Source organism: Aythya fuligula, chromosome 4, assembly GCF_009819795.1.
Source record: "Aythya fuligula isolate bAytFul2 chromosome 4, bAytFul2.pri, whole genome shotgun sequence".
Classification (NCBI taxonomy): domain Eukaryota; kingdom Metazoa; phylum Chordata; class Aves; order Anseriformes; family Anatidae; genus Aythya; species Aythya fuligula.
This window is the reverse complement of record NC_045562.1, coordinates 46,922,281-46,940,815: the sequence shown is the minus strand read 5'-3', so window position 1 is coordinate 46,940,815 and position 18,535 is coordinate 46,922,281. Positions and strand designations below refer to the sequence as shown.

Sequence of the window (18,535 nt, the reverse complement as noted above, 5' to 3'; positions counted from 1 at the left end):
GCCTTTCTATTACAAGAAAGGCTAGCAGTGCAGAGATGTTCTTAAGACGATTGTCTGTCTAGGCTTTTGATGGACTTGCATACATAGGAAATAAAAGAACACTGGTGAAAGATGTCTGCTGGCAATTCTCATTTCAAGAAATTGCTTCTGTACATCTGTACTTCTATGTCATTAACTGAAAATACTTTAATTTGTTCTCCTTGAGGACATGGTATGAGGTGTAGAGACTGAAGGAGGACAGGTGATAACTGAAGGAGGAGGGGGATGAAAGTTGTGAGAAAAGAGCCGAGAAGTCAGAGTGCAGTCAGGTTGAAGATGAGATGCTTGAGGAAGACAAGTAATGAGATAAGAGGTCCAGATTAGACAGTCAGATGCATTCCAGAGGCAGCCACTGTGGTTGTAAAGACTGAGGTGGCAAAAATCTTAAGTTTAATGGCTAATAATGTGACTTTGGAGCCCATGATGAATTAATTGAAGGTGGAGATGAGGGGATATAACACCAGACAACTACGCAGTACAAATAGTTGTGGGGGAGAAGCATGGCATCAGAATATGCAGGAGTTTCATTTAATAGCTGCTAGTTTTGCTGTTTTCATGGGCAGTCTTAGAGGGACTGCTACCCTTGGTGTTGCACGTGGTGTAAGACCTCAGTCCCTATTTCCATGTCACTTTTTGTGTGCAGTGGTCTCTCCTCAGCATCTCCCTTCATTTGCACGAGGTTTTTTATGCTCTAACAGCAGGGTTTATTTGTAGCTTCTTGCCAAGCAATGTGGATACATGCAGGAGCAGGCCCCAGAGCTTTTGAGTTTGCCCAAAAGGATGTGGTCTTCTGCTTGTGATAACTTCAAACACTTCCTACTCTGGTATCAAGTAAGTGTTCAGCAGTTTTTCCTTTATCAGGAGATAGAAAAGCTGGTAGGGCATCTGCAAAATCTGAGCGCCTTTTAGTCAGTCTCTTCCATTCCTGTTCTTGCACTTGAGCTACGCAAAACAATTACTTTAAATGCTTTGTGTGTGTGTGGAAAAATGTATGCGTTTGATGTATTTATTCCTGAAGTGGTTACAGGGATAAACATGCTCAGATCCATCCAACTGGAATCCTACAGATCATATAAATATTGATGCTGCTGTTGATTGTGTTCTGCATGTATATTGAAGAACATCCCTCCTCACTGAAATCTGTTAGTGTTCCAGTTAACAGGGGGATTTTGCTGTCTGCCCCCTGCATGCAATTGTTGGTTAGACAGCGTCTAAGCGAAGACCTTTGGCCCAGAGTGTCACTGTTGTCATGGCTGCTAAGCCTGTTCCCTACGCAATTAGGCCCTGTGAAGAGAAGAGCCTTGGTTGTCATCGTGTGGCTTTGGTCAGATGATCAGCTGTGCTCATTCTTGAGAGGGGGCACATTAGTAAGAAATGATGCTACTTCACTGAACGTGAATTACTGTTTGTTCCTTGAGCAGTAAAAATTCGTCAGAAACAGAGGCCAAAGGCTAAGCACTGACCATACAACAGGAGGTCAAAGGAAGCGTTCAGGGAGTTTCGGGACAGATGAATGACAAATGTGGTTGAGGACAGAGGTCTGAACACGCTGATATTATATTTGAAGCTTTAGTTTGTGACAAGCAACTGAGCCTTACGGTGCATTCCACAGGTTGTGCTTAATAATGTAGGTGACAAATTCCATGCTGGGTTTCTCTGTGTAATTCTACTAAGTGTAATGAAGCTGATGGAGTCAGTCCAAGGTATATGAATTAATTAATCCTGCGTGAGTTTTTAAGGATAAGCACTTTTTCATGCGTGTAAAAGGCAAGTGTTACAAGCGTTCTGACTGTGCTGAAGTAAGTGATGCATCCCAAGACAAATTTGACGGTCATCTTTACTGTTTCTGGTGGACCACAATGATTCACATGTACCTGAAAGTAAATGCTTTACAGGCCTTCTGTATGTATCAATTAATTGCCCGTCTTTTGCCTTTCAGGTGATGCTACAGTGACCATTACTCACCGATACACGCCAAAAGAGCAGCTCAAGATCCATACTCAACTTGCTGACATTGTCATAGTAGCTGCAGGTAATACTAGTTGTTAGTACTCTCATCACAATGTTTACAACGTAAAAAGAAAAGCTTGGTGTCTGTTGATAGCACTACTAGCTATGTCACCTGTTTTACCAAATATTTGGTGCTCATGCTTGCTGAGGGTGTTGCAGTACATAGGATTTCTTGTAAGAAAGGCAAGTGATCTGGCTCTTTGTTCTTGCCCTTCACATTTGCAGACTCATAAACTGTTTCTCATCACATGTGACACCTTTCCCTTAGGGAGACTTCAGAGTGAACTCAAGACTGGGAACCAGTTAGTGCATAGTTTATACAGGTATAATTATGTAAATTAAAACATTCTCTGTACAGTGCAAAAACCGTGAGTCATCTAACTTTTGACAGGAGGGTTTCTTTAAATCAGCTGGAGGCTGCATTCACGAAACAATGGTATCTTTTTCTTGCTGTTGGAATTAAGGACAGCCTTGGCAAATTAAATGGTAGTTTTGGTAACATATGCATGTTATTCATGGCTGATTTTTTTTGTTGGTATGTTGACAATTATCATGTCAAGAGGAAACGAATGGTAATTGCCAAAAGGAAGGGCTCTGAAAGATCCGTGTCTATGTTCTTAAAGCAATGTAGAATGAAATACTTTCAGTTTGACTTGTCTAGAAGAAAGAAACGAGTAGCAGTGCTTCTGAGCTTTTTTTATTTTTTTTTTTTTACTTGATTGGTATTTATTAATTGAAATATAAATTAAGCAGGGAAAAAAACAAACAGCCTCTGGTCAAATTCTGTGTCCCCTTGGAGTTCATGACATCTTCCTTCTCTGATACTGCTTTGGAGGACCACAAACAGATTCTGTCTTTGTCTTTTTCTCCTCCCTTCCTCTGTCTTCACCATTCTCAAGACCAAGTCCTGGGAAGTTATTTTCCAGATTTGGACAGATAGGTACATGTCCAAAGCTCATCACTTCCTGTTGAAGCAAGATGTCCTTTTTTCAGAGCTTAATTGCGCTACCTCTTTCTCATGCCAGGTCAGGAACAAGAAACAGCTCAGTTCTCCCACATGGGATTACTCAACTGTGGGTCAGACCAGAATTCTCACACGGAATGAAAAATAATGATGTGTCTGCTAATTGGAAATAAACTAGTAATATCAACATATACTGCTTCTGATTTAATCATAGTTGAAGGTTTTTTTGTCTGCTGAATGCTTTGTCATCAGTTACGCTTGTAGTGAAACATTTCAGTAGCAATTCAGCTGTGTTTGTTCACATTATTTTTCCTCATGTCATTTGTAAGAAGAGCATGATACAACACTTGTTACACAACATGAGATATGCTTTGAATGATGAAAAAACCTAGGGCTAGATTGTGCAAACAGCATGCAGCCCTGCCCCAGAGAGAACTCTGGGGAGGATGACACCTTGGAAGGGTGTCCCTCCATGTTCCCCTTCTTGAGAACTCTGTGCATTGGGTCTTTGGGATGGTGCTGGGCTTAACCCTCGAAACATGTGACCAATGTAGTGAGCAGTGCAAGAAAGGAAGCATTTACAGTGTCACAGACCACCATGCAAGATGTGCGAAGGGAAGAAAGCTTTCTGTGAGTCGGTTTCACCCTAATAGTTAACTAAACTCCGCCATAACTGCCTTCTCTCTCCCAGACGAGGGAAGAGGGAAGACAATGTGATGAAAAAGGGCTCAAGGGTTGAGATAAGGACAAAAAACTGCTCTGCCATGGTACACCATGCAGGGGAACTGCTGAGGAACTTGTGTTCCACTTCATCCTCACTTTCTTCACTGACCACAGTGCCTGCAATCTCGTTTCTTACATCTTTTCTCAATCCCCTTTCCCAGCTGCTGTTGTGCAGCCATTTGTTTCCTTTCTTGCCTGCATTCTCATAGAAGTCCAACCAGTGTTGCTCATTGGCATAGCTCTGCCAGCATCGCTCCCTTCTCTCCCTTGTAGAGTCTGCTGGAACTGGCTTTTAGCTAACTTGGGGCAACTTCTGAACTCCTCACCGAGGCTGCTCTTTCAGCCCTGCTGCTACCAAACTCTTGCCACGTAAATCCAATACACTGTGTAAAAGAGCAAGATTTCTGTTCTCCTCTTCCCATATAATGCTCTAAGAGCCACCTGCCCTCTGCCTCCCCTTTTGGTGACTTGTGACACTAAGCGTGTTCATTCTGTTATGGTGCTCTGTCTCTGAGGAGTTTCCTGTTCACTTGCGTTCATGGTTCTCAAACAGTTCACACCAGGTGCTTCTGTCTTTACTCTGGAGTTTGGGAATGCCCATCTTCAGAGGCTGCTTCTTGTTGGCTCCCATCCTTGGTACCCTGGTTGTCCAGCTTTCTGTGATGGTAAATATTGATGCAATTTATTCCTTCTCTCTCGTCCCCTCCCAACTCATTGCATCATGAGGCATTCCCTTAATTCTCATTTTCATTCCCTCCCTGAAATCTTTGTCTCTGCTTCCAGCTGGAGCTTTCTCAACTCTGTGCCACACACCTTTTGCCTTTCTAGCCAAAGTGTAGTATTTCCTCCCAAGCACACCTGGCACTCTGCATCCCACTACGGACTTCATAAGCCATTGTCCCTGCCTATGCAGACATCCTATGGTGTCTGCTCCTGTTGCTATCACACCAGTCCCATACTGACAGACTAAGTAAACCTTTACTTATGGTGCTCATGCAGCTGTTGCAGTGTTTCCAGGGCAGTGATGGAGGCAGTAGGCAGTCTTTGTCTCCTGTAATCTGCTGCTGCTGCTCTTTGGGCTTTCCAGTCTGCCTTGGGAGAGACAACTCACCTGCCTGCTACCTTCGGAGAGAAGGTGAAGAGAAGGAACCGAGGTGCCAAATGCCAGATGAAATTCTTCTGGGCAAACTTGCACTGTCCCTCAGGACATGATCTGTGGGCCTCCTGCATGGGAATTGCTGATTTGCCAGGGTGCTTTATTCAGCCAGTCGCTGGTTAACTTCCTCAGGATTTAGCTACCTTACAGTCTTTATACCTAAACTGGGATTAGGGAGGAGTTTATTTTTTTTGTTGAAAGCATGATTCACTGTTTTTGACAAAAATTAGTAAAGAAAGATTTTCCCACATTCTTCAATCACTGCATTTTAGGAATAGCTGCTCTAACGCTTATCTCTCCCTACTTGGTATGTAAAGTAGGCTTAAGTAAATAGATCTGCTCATTTGGTTTGGGGGTTAGTTTATTTGTTGCTATTAAGTATTTGGCCTATTATCAAACCATTTTACAAAGGGTGTAACTGTGCAACTTCCGTTAATGTGCTTCCATCCCTATCACACACAGATCATTAACCCCCATAAGACGAAGGCATTATCCAATTACCAGCCAGCTTGCGATTGATTGCATAAGAGCGATGAAGTAGATGCAGCCAGATCTTATCAACGGCATAGGAAAGAATTTGAGGTCTTGGCTTGCTCAACATTAAAAGCAGAGTTTCAAGCTTGCGTCCTATGGGGGAGTGAGAAAGGAAAGGAAGGTTCTTGTGTTGCTTGTAGCCAAATGACTTGCTGGCAGACGTCCAGCACTTCAAATGAATCCATAGCTCTTGTCTGCCAGCAGTTGCCTCCAATAACACCATGCTCCCAAAAAACATGGATGTGCTTTCTTCTTTTTTTTTTTTTTTTTTTCCTCCTGAGAGAAGGCTGATTTCAAGGGGAGGGCAGCAGAGGGAATTTAGATTCCCCCTTTGCAGATACTACTACCAAGGTAGCCGTTCTTCAAAGAACGTAAAACTGAAGGAATAACTGAAGAAGCAGGGTAAAAGTTTAACTTATTTGAAATTTGCAATTTCCTTTCATTCCAAGCTAGAGGCTGTGTAGCAGGAAAGAAATTTTGGAGGTCATTTAAAGCAAATGCACAAAAAAGATTGCAGCTGTTGCCTTTAAGGTGTGATAGGCTAATGTAATGCAGATGATGGCTGATGACTTTGTAGTCTTGACTCTCTGATAGCGTGTACTGACTTAGCACTAGATAGCACTAGACGTAGGTCTCAGATAGTAATTTGCCTTAGCATTTGAAGAGGTGGTTCATTTGTTCTGAGTCTGTCCAGGAATTAATTTTCAGATGTCTGGTCACACATGATGCTGCTGTTGGTAAGCAGTGCTTGTGTTTCTGTTCTAGGGCAGCCTTAAAATTGCTGTTCATTAAGAGAGCTCCTCCTGAACTCCTGGTACTTGAAAGAAAGGTCTTTTGTGTGCATCCAGTGGAGCTGTTGGTATGCTAGAAAAGCATTACCTATTACTTGAGAACACTTGGGAAGTTCAGTGACATTCATCTTGAAGTAAATGTGTAGTGCTGTCTGCTGTTTGCAATCTGTTGTGGCAGTTCTTTGTGAAATGGAAGACGCTTCCAGTTTGGGAGTGCTGCTGTAGAAAACAGTGTTTTGCTATCCCTTCAGTAGGACCCAGCTCAGATCCTGTGGGCAATTAAGTTGTCATTGTTGTGCTTCTCTTGTCCTAGCACCTAAATAATTGTTTTGGTGTTGCTTGCAATGTATACAGATAGATGAACTGTGCTGACTGGGAACATATGCTGTTGCCTCAAGTTTTTTGTCCAGAACTTTAAGTGACCTTTTAGCATTTATATGTGCTGACTATCAAACATCTTTGTAATGAATATCAACATATTTGGAATTTAAATGCATTGAGAAAATGAGTTATATGTGGAAGTTCTGCGGAGGCTTGTCACAGTACCCTGCTAGCTAGGGTTTCTTTACAATAGAAGTGTCAAACCCCAGGAAATTACCCAGATGTAGCTCACCTGGAGCTGATGAAGGTATGTGATGTTGAGGTCCGGCATCTTTGGTCAAGCAGGGAAGTCTGTTCCAAGTGGCAGAATTGCAAATCGTAGAAAAGTAGGGCAAGGAAGTTTTTTGAAAGCCCCTGCCTTAACTTCTGGTGCACTATGATGGATATTTGATATACCTGTTCAATCTGCTTTTAACATTTCCTGTGATAGAGACATGGTTCTCTTCTTGGGCTACTTGCTCCCCTGTTCCTCTGTTCTTATGGTTTAAAAATTCTGGACAGTGCAGCAAAGAACAATTTTTTTTTTTTTTTTTTTTTTTTGCATAACATCGGTTGTGGTTGTTTGTGGGGATGGGAAGCCTAGTGCCAAAAAGCTTTTTTGTGTTTTTTGAAGGCTGCCATGAAATCAGGCAAGTTCATTCGGGGCAATGTTTCCTCATAACCTTCATTGTTCTTGTTGGTGCTCATAGAGATGGACAGACAGATCAGAGAAAGCTGGCATCCACAGCAGGAATATGGTGTCCCAGCTGATGTTGTCTGTTGAAGAGATCAGGAGTTTTGCGTGTCTTGCAGTAGTGTGACTGTCTGTTCAGGTTCAGTTGATCTAATTTCAAATTTTTCTTGTTGAAAAGTGACCACCTAACCAGTTGCTGACTGCCTTGCCTTTGCAAGGGGTAATCATTCGTATGTAAAGGAATGGTATCTTGCCTTTCTTGCTGTTGAATGTCAGCTGTTTTTTGGTGCTTTTCTCCTTTTTGCCAGCGGTGTTTGAAATCTAAGCTAATCTGTTTCAAGTTCTTTCCAGCTTTGGGTCATTTGCATTTTGTGTCACTACTAAATAGTAGGTGTTCTCTTCTGTCACGTTAGTGCCATTATAAATGAACACCTGGCCCTTGTAGAACTCTTTCCACACACACTTAGGTTTTCATCAAGAACCACCAGAGCCTGTTGTTACCTACCAGTTATACCTGAGTACAATTACCTGGCCAGTATTCTATCCAGTATGCTTTTCTTTTCTCACTCAGGAGGTCAGGTAGAAGAAGTTCTATTTGAAAGGCAGTTGCTTTTCTCTTGCAGACTGATCTGACACTTATGGGTAAATTGAGTTGGCCCCTTTTGTTTGTTTGTTTCTGTTGTTTACCTCATTTATATATTGGAGTAATGAAAAATAAGCTGGTGACATAGATCAGATTCTCTCACCATGCTTTTTTTTTTTTTTAATTTTTTTACAATAACATTTTGTGTAGCTTGTATTTAGTATTTTATTAACTGCCTGAAAAGCATTGCATTTAAGGAGTACGTGACCGGTCAGAGAAGGCAAGAAGAGTAGCATGAATCGAATACAGATGCTCAGATGCTAAAAAAAAAAAAAAAGCCAAGACAAAAGAAAACATTGCCAAGATAACATACATAGTTTGCTTCAGAGGTTCCTGACATTTCTGGACTGGTGGAATTCCAACAACCCTAAACATTTCTTGTAGCTCATGCAACACCTTTATCATCCAGCTTTTTTTTCTTTGGAAAAGTTATGAAGGTGACTTGCCACCACAAACCGGCAAGCACATAGTTCACTGGGATCATGTTGACTACATTTGTGACCACAGGCTTATCTGAAAATATTCGCTCGGAATAAACAGCTGTCAAGCTTTTTGTCTAAAAGTTACAGGCTGTGTGAAGCCAATTGTGTTCTCTGTGTGATATGTCAAGAAAAGTTTAAGTGAAAGATTTCTTTTTATTTATATTTTTTGGTGTAAATATACATAACGTGCATACACACATTACTATAACTTGGAATTGATGATCTAAGACTATCTGGCTGTGTTAATCAAATACCTTGATGATTCCAGGTATCCCGAAGTTGATTACAACCGATATGGTCAAAGAAGGTGCAGCTGTGATAGATGTAGGCATCAATCATATCCATGATCCTCTTACGGGAAAGACCAAATTAGTTGGGGATGTGGACTTTGAAGGTCAGTGAAACACTAATATTTTTATCCAATAGGTTCACATAAAGTTGGTGGGATTCTTTGATGATGAATACTTTGAATAGCTCATGTCCCAGATAAGACAACACTTGAAGGAGTGTGTGTTTGTTTTCTTAAATAAGAAACAAGCAATTTGTTCATGTACCTGCTCTTAAGAAATGATATGTTATTTAACAGCAAGCATTACTTCTAATTACATATACGAGCAGCCTTTAAGAGATGCAGATGAGTTCTTATGGATGTTTGGTGGCAGCAGTTTTAGCGAGATGCTTGTCTCCAGGCTTCTTTATCCTTTGAGAATCTTTAAAGCGTCTCAGAAGTATGCATGCATGCTCACACACAAACCCTGCACAAAAACAACCCACAGTTTCTGCCGTTTCACAAGTGTAAGGTTTCCCACTGATCGTAGCAAATACTATGATACTACAATTTCTCAAGCCTCTTTTCACACTTAGACTTAATTTTTTGAAAACGTTAACCTCTCCTTCAGAGGTACCGTTTATACTAAAGTTTAAGGTGGGTTCATCTTCGGCTCTTTAAAATCTTGGTCCAGGCAAGCCTAACTGAGATAATATGTGATGTTACATATTGATCTTTTTATGTTTAATGTGTTGCAGAGCAAGTTCACAATGTAATTGGATTAAATATCTCTGCTCTGGAGAAGCTCCAGACTGGAATAGCAGGATTGTTGCAGTCGAAAATTAAAGCTTATTGGCAGAGTTGTGTGGGAAGCTTAGACAGCATTTACCCACATTATTAATGGTTCTCAACAGTTCCTTATTTTGATAAGTATGAAAATCACCCACAGGGTTTTTTTCATAGTTATTAACATCTTGGCTGGCATAATGTCTCAAAGCTTAATTATATTCAGAATGTTTCTAGCCCACTGTATGTATTTCAAATTACATCACTTGCTTAGTTCCTGCGTATTTTACTCATCACACATGATATCTGTCTGCTAAAATCAATGAAATTAACCGCACGGGTGTAGCTAAGTCATTGTTTCAGCATGCATTTGGGAATTTATAGCTGGATGTATAAAATAGTTCTGTTAGAAATATTTTTCTAGAGTGCACCTTGAAAAATTTTTTGAGTTGTTACCCTGCTTTTGCCATCACAACTAAAAGGTTGTTTTCCGTATACAGAAATAAACTAAAATGAAGTAGAGAGGAGTTCCAGGGTTTTTTTTCCTGCTTGTTTGTTTTAGCATGTTTGAAAAACAATATGACTTTCAGAAACTTGACAGCGTGTCCTTTTTGTTTGTTTTCTTTAAATGTATGACCTTCTGAATGTAATGAGTCTAGATTCAATGGCCATGCCATGATTCAGAGTTTCAGCAATGCACTGTATCTGTCTCGTCATGTCTGCTGTGGGTTGCTCTCAGGATTTTACCTGGGGGGAGGGAAGATCCAAAAAAAGAGGGAGGAACTTCAACGTGGATTATGCCACTGCAGCTCCAAGTAGCATTTCACTGTGCATTGCCAAAGGGAAATTGTTGTTGGTTCATTAGTATCGGTGAAAGTTTCACTAAATCTCTAACAACAAAAAAAAACTATCCCTGTGTATACAGTTCAAAATACCAAAGAGTAAGTCACCCTTGCCAAGCACTGATCTGGCAGTTAGGAAATGCAACAAGCTAGTGTATTCATGTACTAAATCGTTTTATCCTTTCCCTCCTGTTGATCACTTGACTGAACTTATATTTAAGCTTAAGTGAAAATGATTTTTGCAGTTTAAGGCCAAGCACACGAACTGGTATGATGTATGCCACCTGTTTGATGTAAAGTAGCCCACCAGTGTCTATTCTCTCATCATCCCCTTCCTCAAGCAGAAAGATGTTTGGGGTGGGAGTGGGGGTTTGGTGGTATGAAAAAGATTTAACTGGCAAGTCAGGGGTTAAACTCCATTTGTAAGAAATGGTTGGGGGTGGCTGACTTAACCAGGCCATCGGACTAAAAACCCCTGGTAGAGGAAATAAACTTGATGAGGTGGATGGAAACTGCTTTTATTCCTTTGTAATGTCTTAGCAATGCTTGGATGCTGTCTTCTAATCTAGGGAGCAGGTCTGAAACAGGAGTTGATCTCTAACAAGAAGGGGATGACACTTAAAGTAACTGTATTTTTTTAATGAACTGCATTCATAAATTCAGTATAAGAAGTACCTGAAGAGAAGAAAAAAAAAAAAAAAAAACTTACCACAGGCCAAGAGAGTTTGATAGCCATTGAAAATGAGTTTTGCGGTTCTGAAATACGTTCTAAAATCTGCAAGTGTTAAAGTCATGTCCACTTGGGCTGTAGGCAGCTTGAGCTGCATGCAGTCACCTGCAACCGGAGACCTTGCTGGTGACAGCACTTCCCACGGTGGCCTGAGGACTGCCTGCTGCTGTCTGTGTGTGTGTGTGTACACCCTCTGAAGCCAAGGGACACGCTCTGGCTGTCCTTTTAAACTCCACTACATCAGAAGAAACAACAAGATGGTTTAGTCTGCTGAAAGCAATTTAACAGTCACCTAAATATCACGTTTACAGCTGCTCGGGTGGCTGGCTTGGTGGTAGCGGCATCCGGACCCTTTGCACTTTCCAGGCTTACCTGTTCATTCTGGGCAAAAATCCCAGGCTGTGTTTTGGGATGTCTTTAAATAAGGCTTGTGATTTTCCCCTCAAGATCCTCTTTATTTTTGTGCTCCAAGTTGTTCACATTAAAAAGATTTTATTTTTTCCAGAACACTTCCATGTGCAGTTCTAAGATAGCTAGAAGAGCAGGAAAGAAAACACTGTGCACTTAGGTGGAGGTCACCCATGCAGCTCCAAGGTACCCAGCTCCATGTTGCTGGGATGTTCGAGACTGCATGGGCATCTCTCCACGAGTCACCAGCACAGCATGTTCAGTGTGCTCCTATTTATGTGAAGAACTTGCCAAAATATTTGGACCAGGGAGGGGTCGCCTTGGCACTTCCGTGAGCCACCACGAGGGAGGATGGGAAGCGGTGTCATCCTTAGATCATCGCAGTGCCACTTGAGTTACTTTTAAGCAGTGAATTTCAGTCATAGAAAGGGGCACATGTTTCTGTGGACAGGATAATGCTCGTGTGGGTGTAGCTGGCCCAATTTTTTAGGGCTTTTGTTGCCACAGCATTAAAGCTAAAGGGAGAGGAGGGCTGTGAGGACCAGGAACGAGAAATAAAGCAGCAGCTTACCCAGAGCATTTAACTGAAACAGCTCTTCTGGGTGGAGCACCGTTTCCAGGTGTGACTGGTAGAGCAGGGTGGCAGCACACCAATGTAGGAGCTAACCTTTGTTACACAGGAGCCTCAAAGAGCTGCTCACCTCCCTGCCCTGCTACCTGTCTGGGGCTGGTAGCAGACCTTCCAGGCGATAGTGGCTATTTTCCAAAAGCACAGCATTCAGAGCTGCTTCCTGAGCTGGGCCCCAAAAAGCAGCTGCAAGGCTTCCCTCGGTTTGCTGTCATCACCCCCAGGTAGCTCCTGCCTGAGAGTGGCCTTTTCCAAGGCTCCCGGTGCCCTGGCATTGGAGGTTTGTCATAGAACCAGGAAGGAGGTTTGGTACACAAATTGCCACTGCAGCTTTTCCAGCTCATTAAAGGTGGTGTTAGTGCTGAATTGTGCTGTTCGTGGGGTACACAAGTCTTTGTGGTGTTGGGCAAAACATGTCAAAAATGATCACTAACAGTATCTGAAAATGAACTGGGACAGGCCTGTGAGGCTGAAGTGTACAGAAAGGTAGTGTAGTTTCTTTAAAAAGCAAAACAGCTTTTGCTGGCTACATTTCTGTGTGATTCTTCCCATATTTTTGACAAGCAGCTGCTAATACTCAGTTTTTGAGTCTTTATTGTGTACCTATGAAGACAACTTTTTATTTAAGAAAGCTTTCTAAGCAATATGTTGGAACATCAGTGGAGGGGTTTATAACTGAGAATTGTTCTGTAATGCCTAGGCAATATAACACATTTTGGACGAGAGGTGCCCAACCAGGAGCAGGGAGAGGTTTCTGGTACTGAACAGCAGAGAAGGGGTATCTTGACAAACCAGCAGTACAGTGACCAGTGGTGGGCATGTATTATAAATATGCTTTCAAGGAGGGATGATCAGGCACAGTGACCACAGGAAAACGAGGGAAGGGATATGTTGAATATTGTTAAGGAGGAGAATGGAGCAGGCTCCTGTAGCACTGCCAGGTGGAGCAAGCACATCAGTTCAATAAAAACCTGGGAAATGGATCCTGTCCTGATGAGCTACAGGACTCACTGCTACCAGGCCATCGGGCGAGGTGACAAGTTTCTGAGATTTGTTCAGGTAGAGGAAAGATTTACATTTGAAGCCAGTTCCTTGGTGGAAGTGGGGGCTCTGCAGTTGTCTCGGGTAGGGTTTGTGACAGCAGTCACTTCGATGGTTGTTTGCTGCCGCTCTGCGTTCGCTGTGCTACCTTCCAGGCTGTAGGCTTCTTCACCGACTGTTGAATCCTTTCCAACATATCTCTCTGTGCCGCTTATCCAAACAGTGGTCATGAAAACAGAATGTGGATGTTCCAGCTGCTTTTGCTACTGCTTTTTTTCCGGTTCATTTTGAAGAAGTGATATTCTTTCTGCAGGTAATACAAGTCTAGTCTTCATAATCCAGTCACCACGTTGCTCCTTGATAAAAACCAGGGGTAGCATTGCCTGCTGTTATGCTTTGCTAATACAAGAAACCACGTTATTTTGCAAATTCTGGAATCTTAATTCCTTCCATTTCAAAATAGTGGCATGTTGCCTGTTTTCATAGTTGGGTAGGCTACTAGTTGCAGTGGGTGGATGCTTCTAAGGAGGGTTGTGGGCAGAACGTTTTGCTCGATGGGAATGTTAGCACTGGGTTGTGACTGCCAGAAGGCCAGACAGAGCAATCATTGACTGCTGGCAGTAACCTTTTGGATAGAAGAGTTTGGGTACTCCCTTACAGAGGAGTCTGCATGTCATGCAGGGGTCTAAGGAAGTCATCATTAGCATCTTGAATTTCTGCTGCCACTGCTTATTATCCCAGGGCTATTGCAATATTCCGTCCACCTGTCTCTGCTAATAAGCTGAATTTGAAAGTAGCCATGCAGCATTATTTTCTGCTGGAGATCATTAGCGGATAATATCAAAAAGAAGGAATTGTGAGAAATGGGGGGTGTATTAGCTGAATGGTATCCCATGGTGCATGGTGAATAATCCCAAAATGTGTGTAGAGCAGAGCATGGGGTATCTACTGTCAGTGCTGGGCACGTGAGTTACACTTGTGCAGTGCTGCAGGGATGCAGTGATCCCAGGGAAGCTTTACAGGGACTAATAAAGCTGTGTGGAAACAATGCTTAGGCAGGAATTATTCTGCATCACTTAATGCAGATGCACAAGACCCAGAATTGCATTCAGGTTGAGACTTGCCCTTGGTTTGTGTGATTAACCCTATTAGGTGTCTGATGTTCTTAGCTTTAAAGGGACGTAGGAATGAAGGGCTGTTTCCAAAGCAGTGGATCCTGTTTTTCAAGGAAATAATCTACATTTCATTTCTTCTGAAGAATCAAAGGAAGATTTTCAGATTCTAAAGAAGCTGCAAAATAGCAGCTCCTCCCCCATAGGCACCTAATTTGTATACCAACATTTTCAAAATGGCCAGAGAAACGCCTGGGAGAACTGCACGCATCTCCAGAAAGCCAAGGTAAAGCTAGGGACAAGGTGCTGCTGTTGCTGAGAAGCAGAAACAAGACCTTCTGAAGGAAGCAACAGTGCAGCACCTGATGTGCTGACATGACAGTGGTCACACTAAAAGTGCTATTTTAGGACCATCTGGCCAACTACACTTCGCAAGGAAAGGACCAGGTTATTTTCCCCCCTTTGATCACTGGCATTCGTCTTGGAGAATTGCATTCACCAGATGAATGTTAACCTGTAGAAGTGGAGATTTATCAGATGTTAGGTCTGTAACTTAGACACCTGTTCATTTAAAAATCTGGGTTAGCTTTTGTGAATAAGATATCCAGGTGTTTGTATTCTAGCTGATATAAAATAAGGCTTCTGCCAGGCTGACCCACAGCTATTTCCATAATGACAGAGTATGGTAGAGAAATTCCCCAACAACTTGTGAAAACAGAATACTCTGTGTTTACTCCTGAGCACAGTTACTAGCACTAGAGGCGATGGATGTTGTCCATGATGTTCATTAGAAGGCTTGCTTTCAGTAAGGCACAGTTGAGCTCTGGACTGCACCTCTGTGTAAGTAAGATAGGAGTGTTCTGAATAACACCACAGAGAAACGTGTAACATTGCCATGGAAATGGGCTCATTTCAATGTAAAATGTCTAAAACAGTTTGTATGTTAATTGTTACGGTGTTCACTTCAGATGTGGGTACATTTCAATAATTATGACATTGACTTGGGAATTTGCAGTAACTGTGTTAACCATAAACACCCATCTCAAACAGTAGGCAGCTCAAAATAGTATAACTAATAAGACAAATTATTTGTGTTTGAAAATACTAAGAATAACTGGGAAAAAAAAAACCACCAACAACTCACATTGCAATTTGTTTAGCTTTCCAACTTTTTAATAGTATATCTGGTGGTACCAATCAGCAGAGTAATTAAAACCTTCTCAGCTGTAATTAGCAACTCTCCTCAGCGAGGCTTAATCTGCTCTTCAGTTCAGTGAGATATTTGCCGCTAACTTCTGTGAATCCAGTTGTTAGGGCCCTGCGTTGAGAAGTTCAGATGGTGTTTTTCATTCCCTTTAACGTCCCTGAAAGTCTTAATAAATGTTTTGCTCAAGAAGATAATATCCAGTTCTTCAAATTCTTTTTTCTAAGAGCTTTTTATTCAGAACAGCGAAGCACCGCGTACTTTGGAGAGAAGTACAGTTAAAGCAGAGGCAAGATACACTGCTTGTTCCAAAATCAAGCTGCCAAATTTTCCATCTATTGATTGCTTCTCAGGGTTAGGTATAGATTCTGCTACCCAGTGGGTTCAGTGGATATCACAGAACCATTAAGGTTGGAGAAGCCCTCCAAGAAGATCATCTGGTCCAACCATCCCTCTACCACCAGTGTCACCCACTAATCCATGTCTCTCAGCACCACGTCCAACTTCTCCTTAAGCACCCACAGGGACAGTGATGCCACCACCTCCTTGGAGGGCCCATTCCAACGCCCGACCACTCTTTCTGAGAAGAAATGTCTCCTCATCTCCAACATGAAATGGCTGTAGCTTCGGGGTTGCTCTTGCTTGGTGTTTTCTGTGTGTGTGTGTGCACCCTGTCAAAAACGATGCTTTTCAAATAGTCAGATTCAACACAGACTGCATCTATGTGGCAAGCTTGCAGCTTCTTTCCACACTTCATTTCAGACACGTGGTGACAGCAGGGAGAATGTGACTTTCCAGGAAATTGTTTCTAAGCAAGGGCTAGGGTTCACAATGGCATTTGGAAAAAAAACTTCATAGTACTCAGTAATATGCCATTTGGACTAACCATTTTTAGCAAATAACTGCTCATTAGGGTTTGTCATGCAATGAATTCCCAGCCAGGTGCACAGAATTCCTTTACAAGTAACCTGAAATTTCAGTTGATTATATCTTGCACAGTAAATACATCAGGACTTTTTGCTACATGACATTAATTCCTCGTGCAAAGAGTTGAACTTGATGGGTATTACCTTAAATGCTTTAAAAAAAAATACAGGCATACTGATCTCCTAGCACGAGTGCTTGAGATATATGCTAACTTTGGCTAGTCTGACATGTTATGTGGTTGGAGCTAATTCATTTTTGTCTTTGAGACTTAAATAAAATCAGTGCCTCCACTTCAGTATAGGCACCCTAGTAACACTGTTTGGTGGTGGTGCTTTTTTAAAACAAATAAATAAATAAAATTTTAAACAAAACTTCTCTGAGGGAGCTGAGTATTTATGGCTGCCATTGCAGTGGGAATTTTGCCACTGCCATCTGTTTTTCCTCATGCACAGTTGTATTTATTGCTCTTTATCCATCTTAGGAAGCAAAAACCAAATCAGCCAGGAAACTGTTCTCTCCCTCTACATTTTTCTGAAGCTCTTTGTTATGATGGTACAATGTCTTTGTTAGAAGCTGCAAACTGCAGTGAGGAAAAGAGGCTAAAGAAGCAGCAACTTGCTTGTGCTTCGCTGTCAGTTTTGGTAGCGTCCTGCTCTTCTTGCAGCTCCTCAGGAATAGGTTTGCTTTGGGCCTTCAGAAGGAGATCTTTGGAGTATTGAAGGTGGCATCAAGGTCTGCAGGTGCAGAGCCGTCTTCCCGGGGTGGTCCTGTCCTGGTAGCACCGAGGTTTGGTAGGAGTGTCCTCCCTTGAGGAAAGGGCAGCCTTATGCAGGTAGATTGGCTTAAGCAGATTGTGAAGCTATGCCCTGCAAATAGCCCCTGGATAGTAATACTCAAATCAACAGCACTACCTCACAGCTCTGACTGTATCCCAAGACTACCATGGTTGTAACAAGATTTCTGCATTCTCATTTTCCCGTGTTCTCCAGTCCTGTCCCAAGTTATGGGCCTTTGTGTTTGATATCAGTTAGGCGTGTGTGGACAAATGAAGGAGAAAAACGTTTTTGGACACGTTCTTAGTCAATACCTTTTCTTTTTTTTTCTCTCTCTCTTTTCTCTTAGAAGTAAAGAAGAAAGCTGGCTTTATCACTCCAGTGCCAGGAGGGGTGGGACCTATGACTGTTGCAATGCTTCTGAAGAACACCCTCATAGTTGCTAAAAAGCTCCTTTACTAGAGCAAGCAGGCTGTCTTGGAAGAAGAATCCAAATTGTTCTATTTATTGACATACAAAACCTTTATTTTTTACTACAAAGATATTTATTTCTACGTTGTATTTATTTTTTCATGTAAACTCTATTGAAGGTGATGGTTTACAAAATGTTAAGATGCTTTGTGTTACCTCCAACTGACTTGTGAGCAAAACTGAATTGGAGAATGCGACCTGTGCTGATGTGTTGGTGGTGGTCAACTGTGTGTGTGAAAATGAAGAACAAAGCTTGAATTACAAATATGCCTGTTTATTTTGAGATGGGGTGCTATTGTCGAGTTTATTTAAATACTTGGGACCCTCAATCTTGTTTAAAATGTGCAAAAACTGGATTTCAGCTTGCTAGATACCTTTTGGGTTGGGTTCTGATGTCATGGAGCACTCCATGTGTAGTTTAAAGTCTTGAATATTATATTTTTGGGTAAACATTTAGATAGCATCAATCTTAAATCTGAAAGGAATGAAAGACTGGAATTTGTTTCACCTGTCAGTCACTATTGCTGGCAATTAATGCAAATGCTCAGTATGCATTTTAAAACAGTTGTGTACTTAAACATTGGCTAAACTCTCCTCTTAAATGCATTCAAGAGGACTGCATGAATAGGCACTTAGAATTGAGGCCAGAATTGTTTTCTTGCCATGTCTGGATTTGTTTGACTATGTTTTCACACGTGGTACCTACAAAAAAAAAAAAAAAAAAAAAACTTTGAATCGGTGACTTGGTTGGATTGGACTTTACCTGGATAGGATGTTGTTAAAGTGACTTTTAATGTACATTTCTATGACGTTGTGGGGGCGGAAGAGAAAGAGAGAAGCAAAAGTTTATCCATGGTGGAAATATTTGTATTGGAATTTGAAATAATTTACTTGGTCTCTTGTTTTCTGAAGCAGCATGAAGGATTTTAGTTCATGGTGGAAGGCTGAG

General features: G+C 41.7%; 1 protein-coding gene across 1 annotated transcript in view; it reads left to right on the top strand.

The window, feature by feature from the left end:
* MTHFD2L (methylenetetrahydrofolate dehydrogenase (NADP+ dependent) 2 like) overlaps window positions 1-18,308 on the top strand; it is a 35,669-nt gene extending 17,361 nt beyond the window's left edge. The window contains exons 6-8 of the mRNA XM_032187294.1: window positions 1,979-2,071; window positions 8,665-8,790; window positions 17,465-18,308. Coding sequence (XP_032043185.1) covers window positions 1,979-2,071; window positions 8,665-8,790; window positions 17,465-17,577 — 332 coding nt within the window. The 3' untranslated portion in view covers window positions 17,578-18,308. The remainder of the gene's footprint in view (window positions 1-1,978; window positions 2,072-8,664; window positions 8,791-17,464) is intronic.
* Window positions 18,309-18,535: the final 227 nt, after the last annotated feature.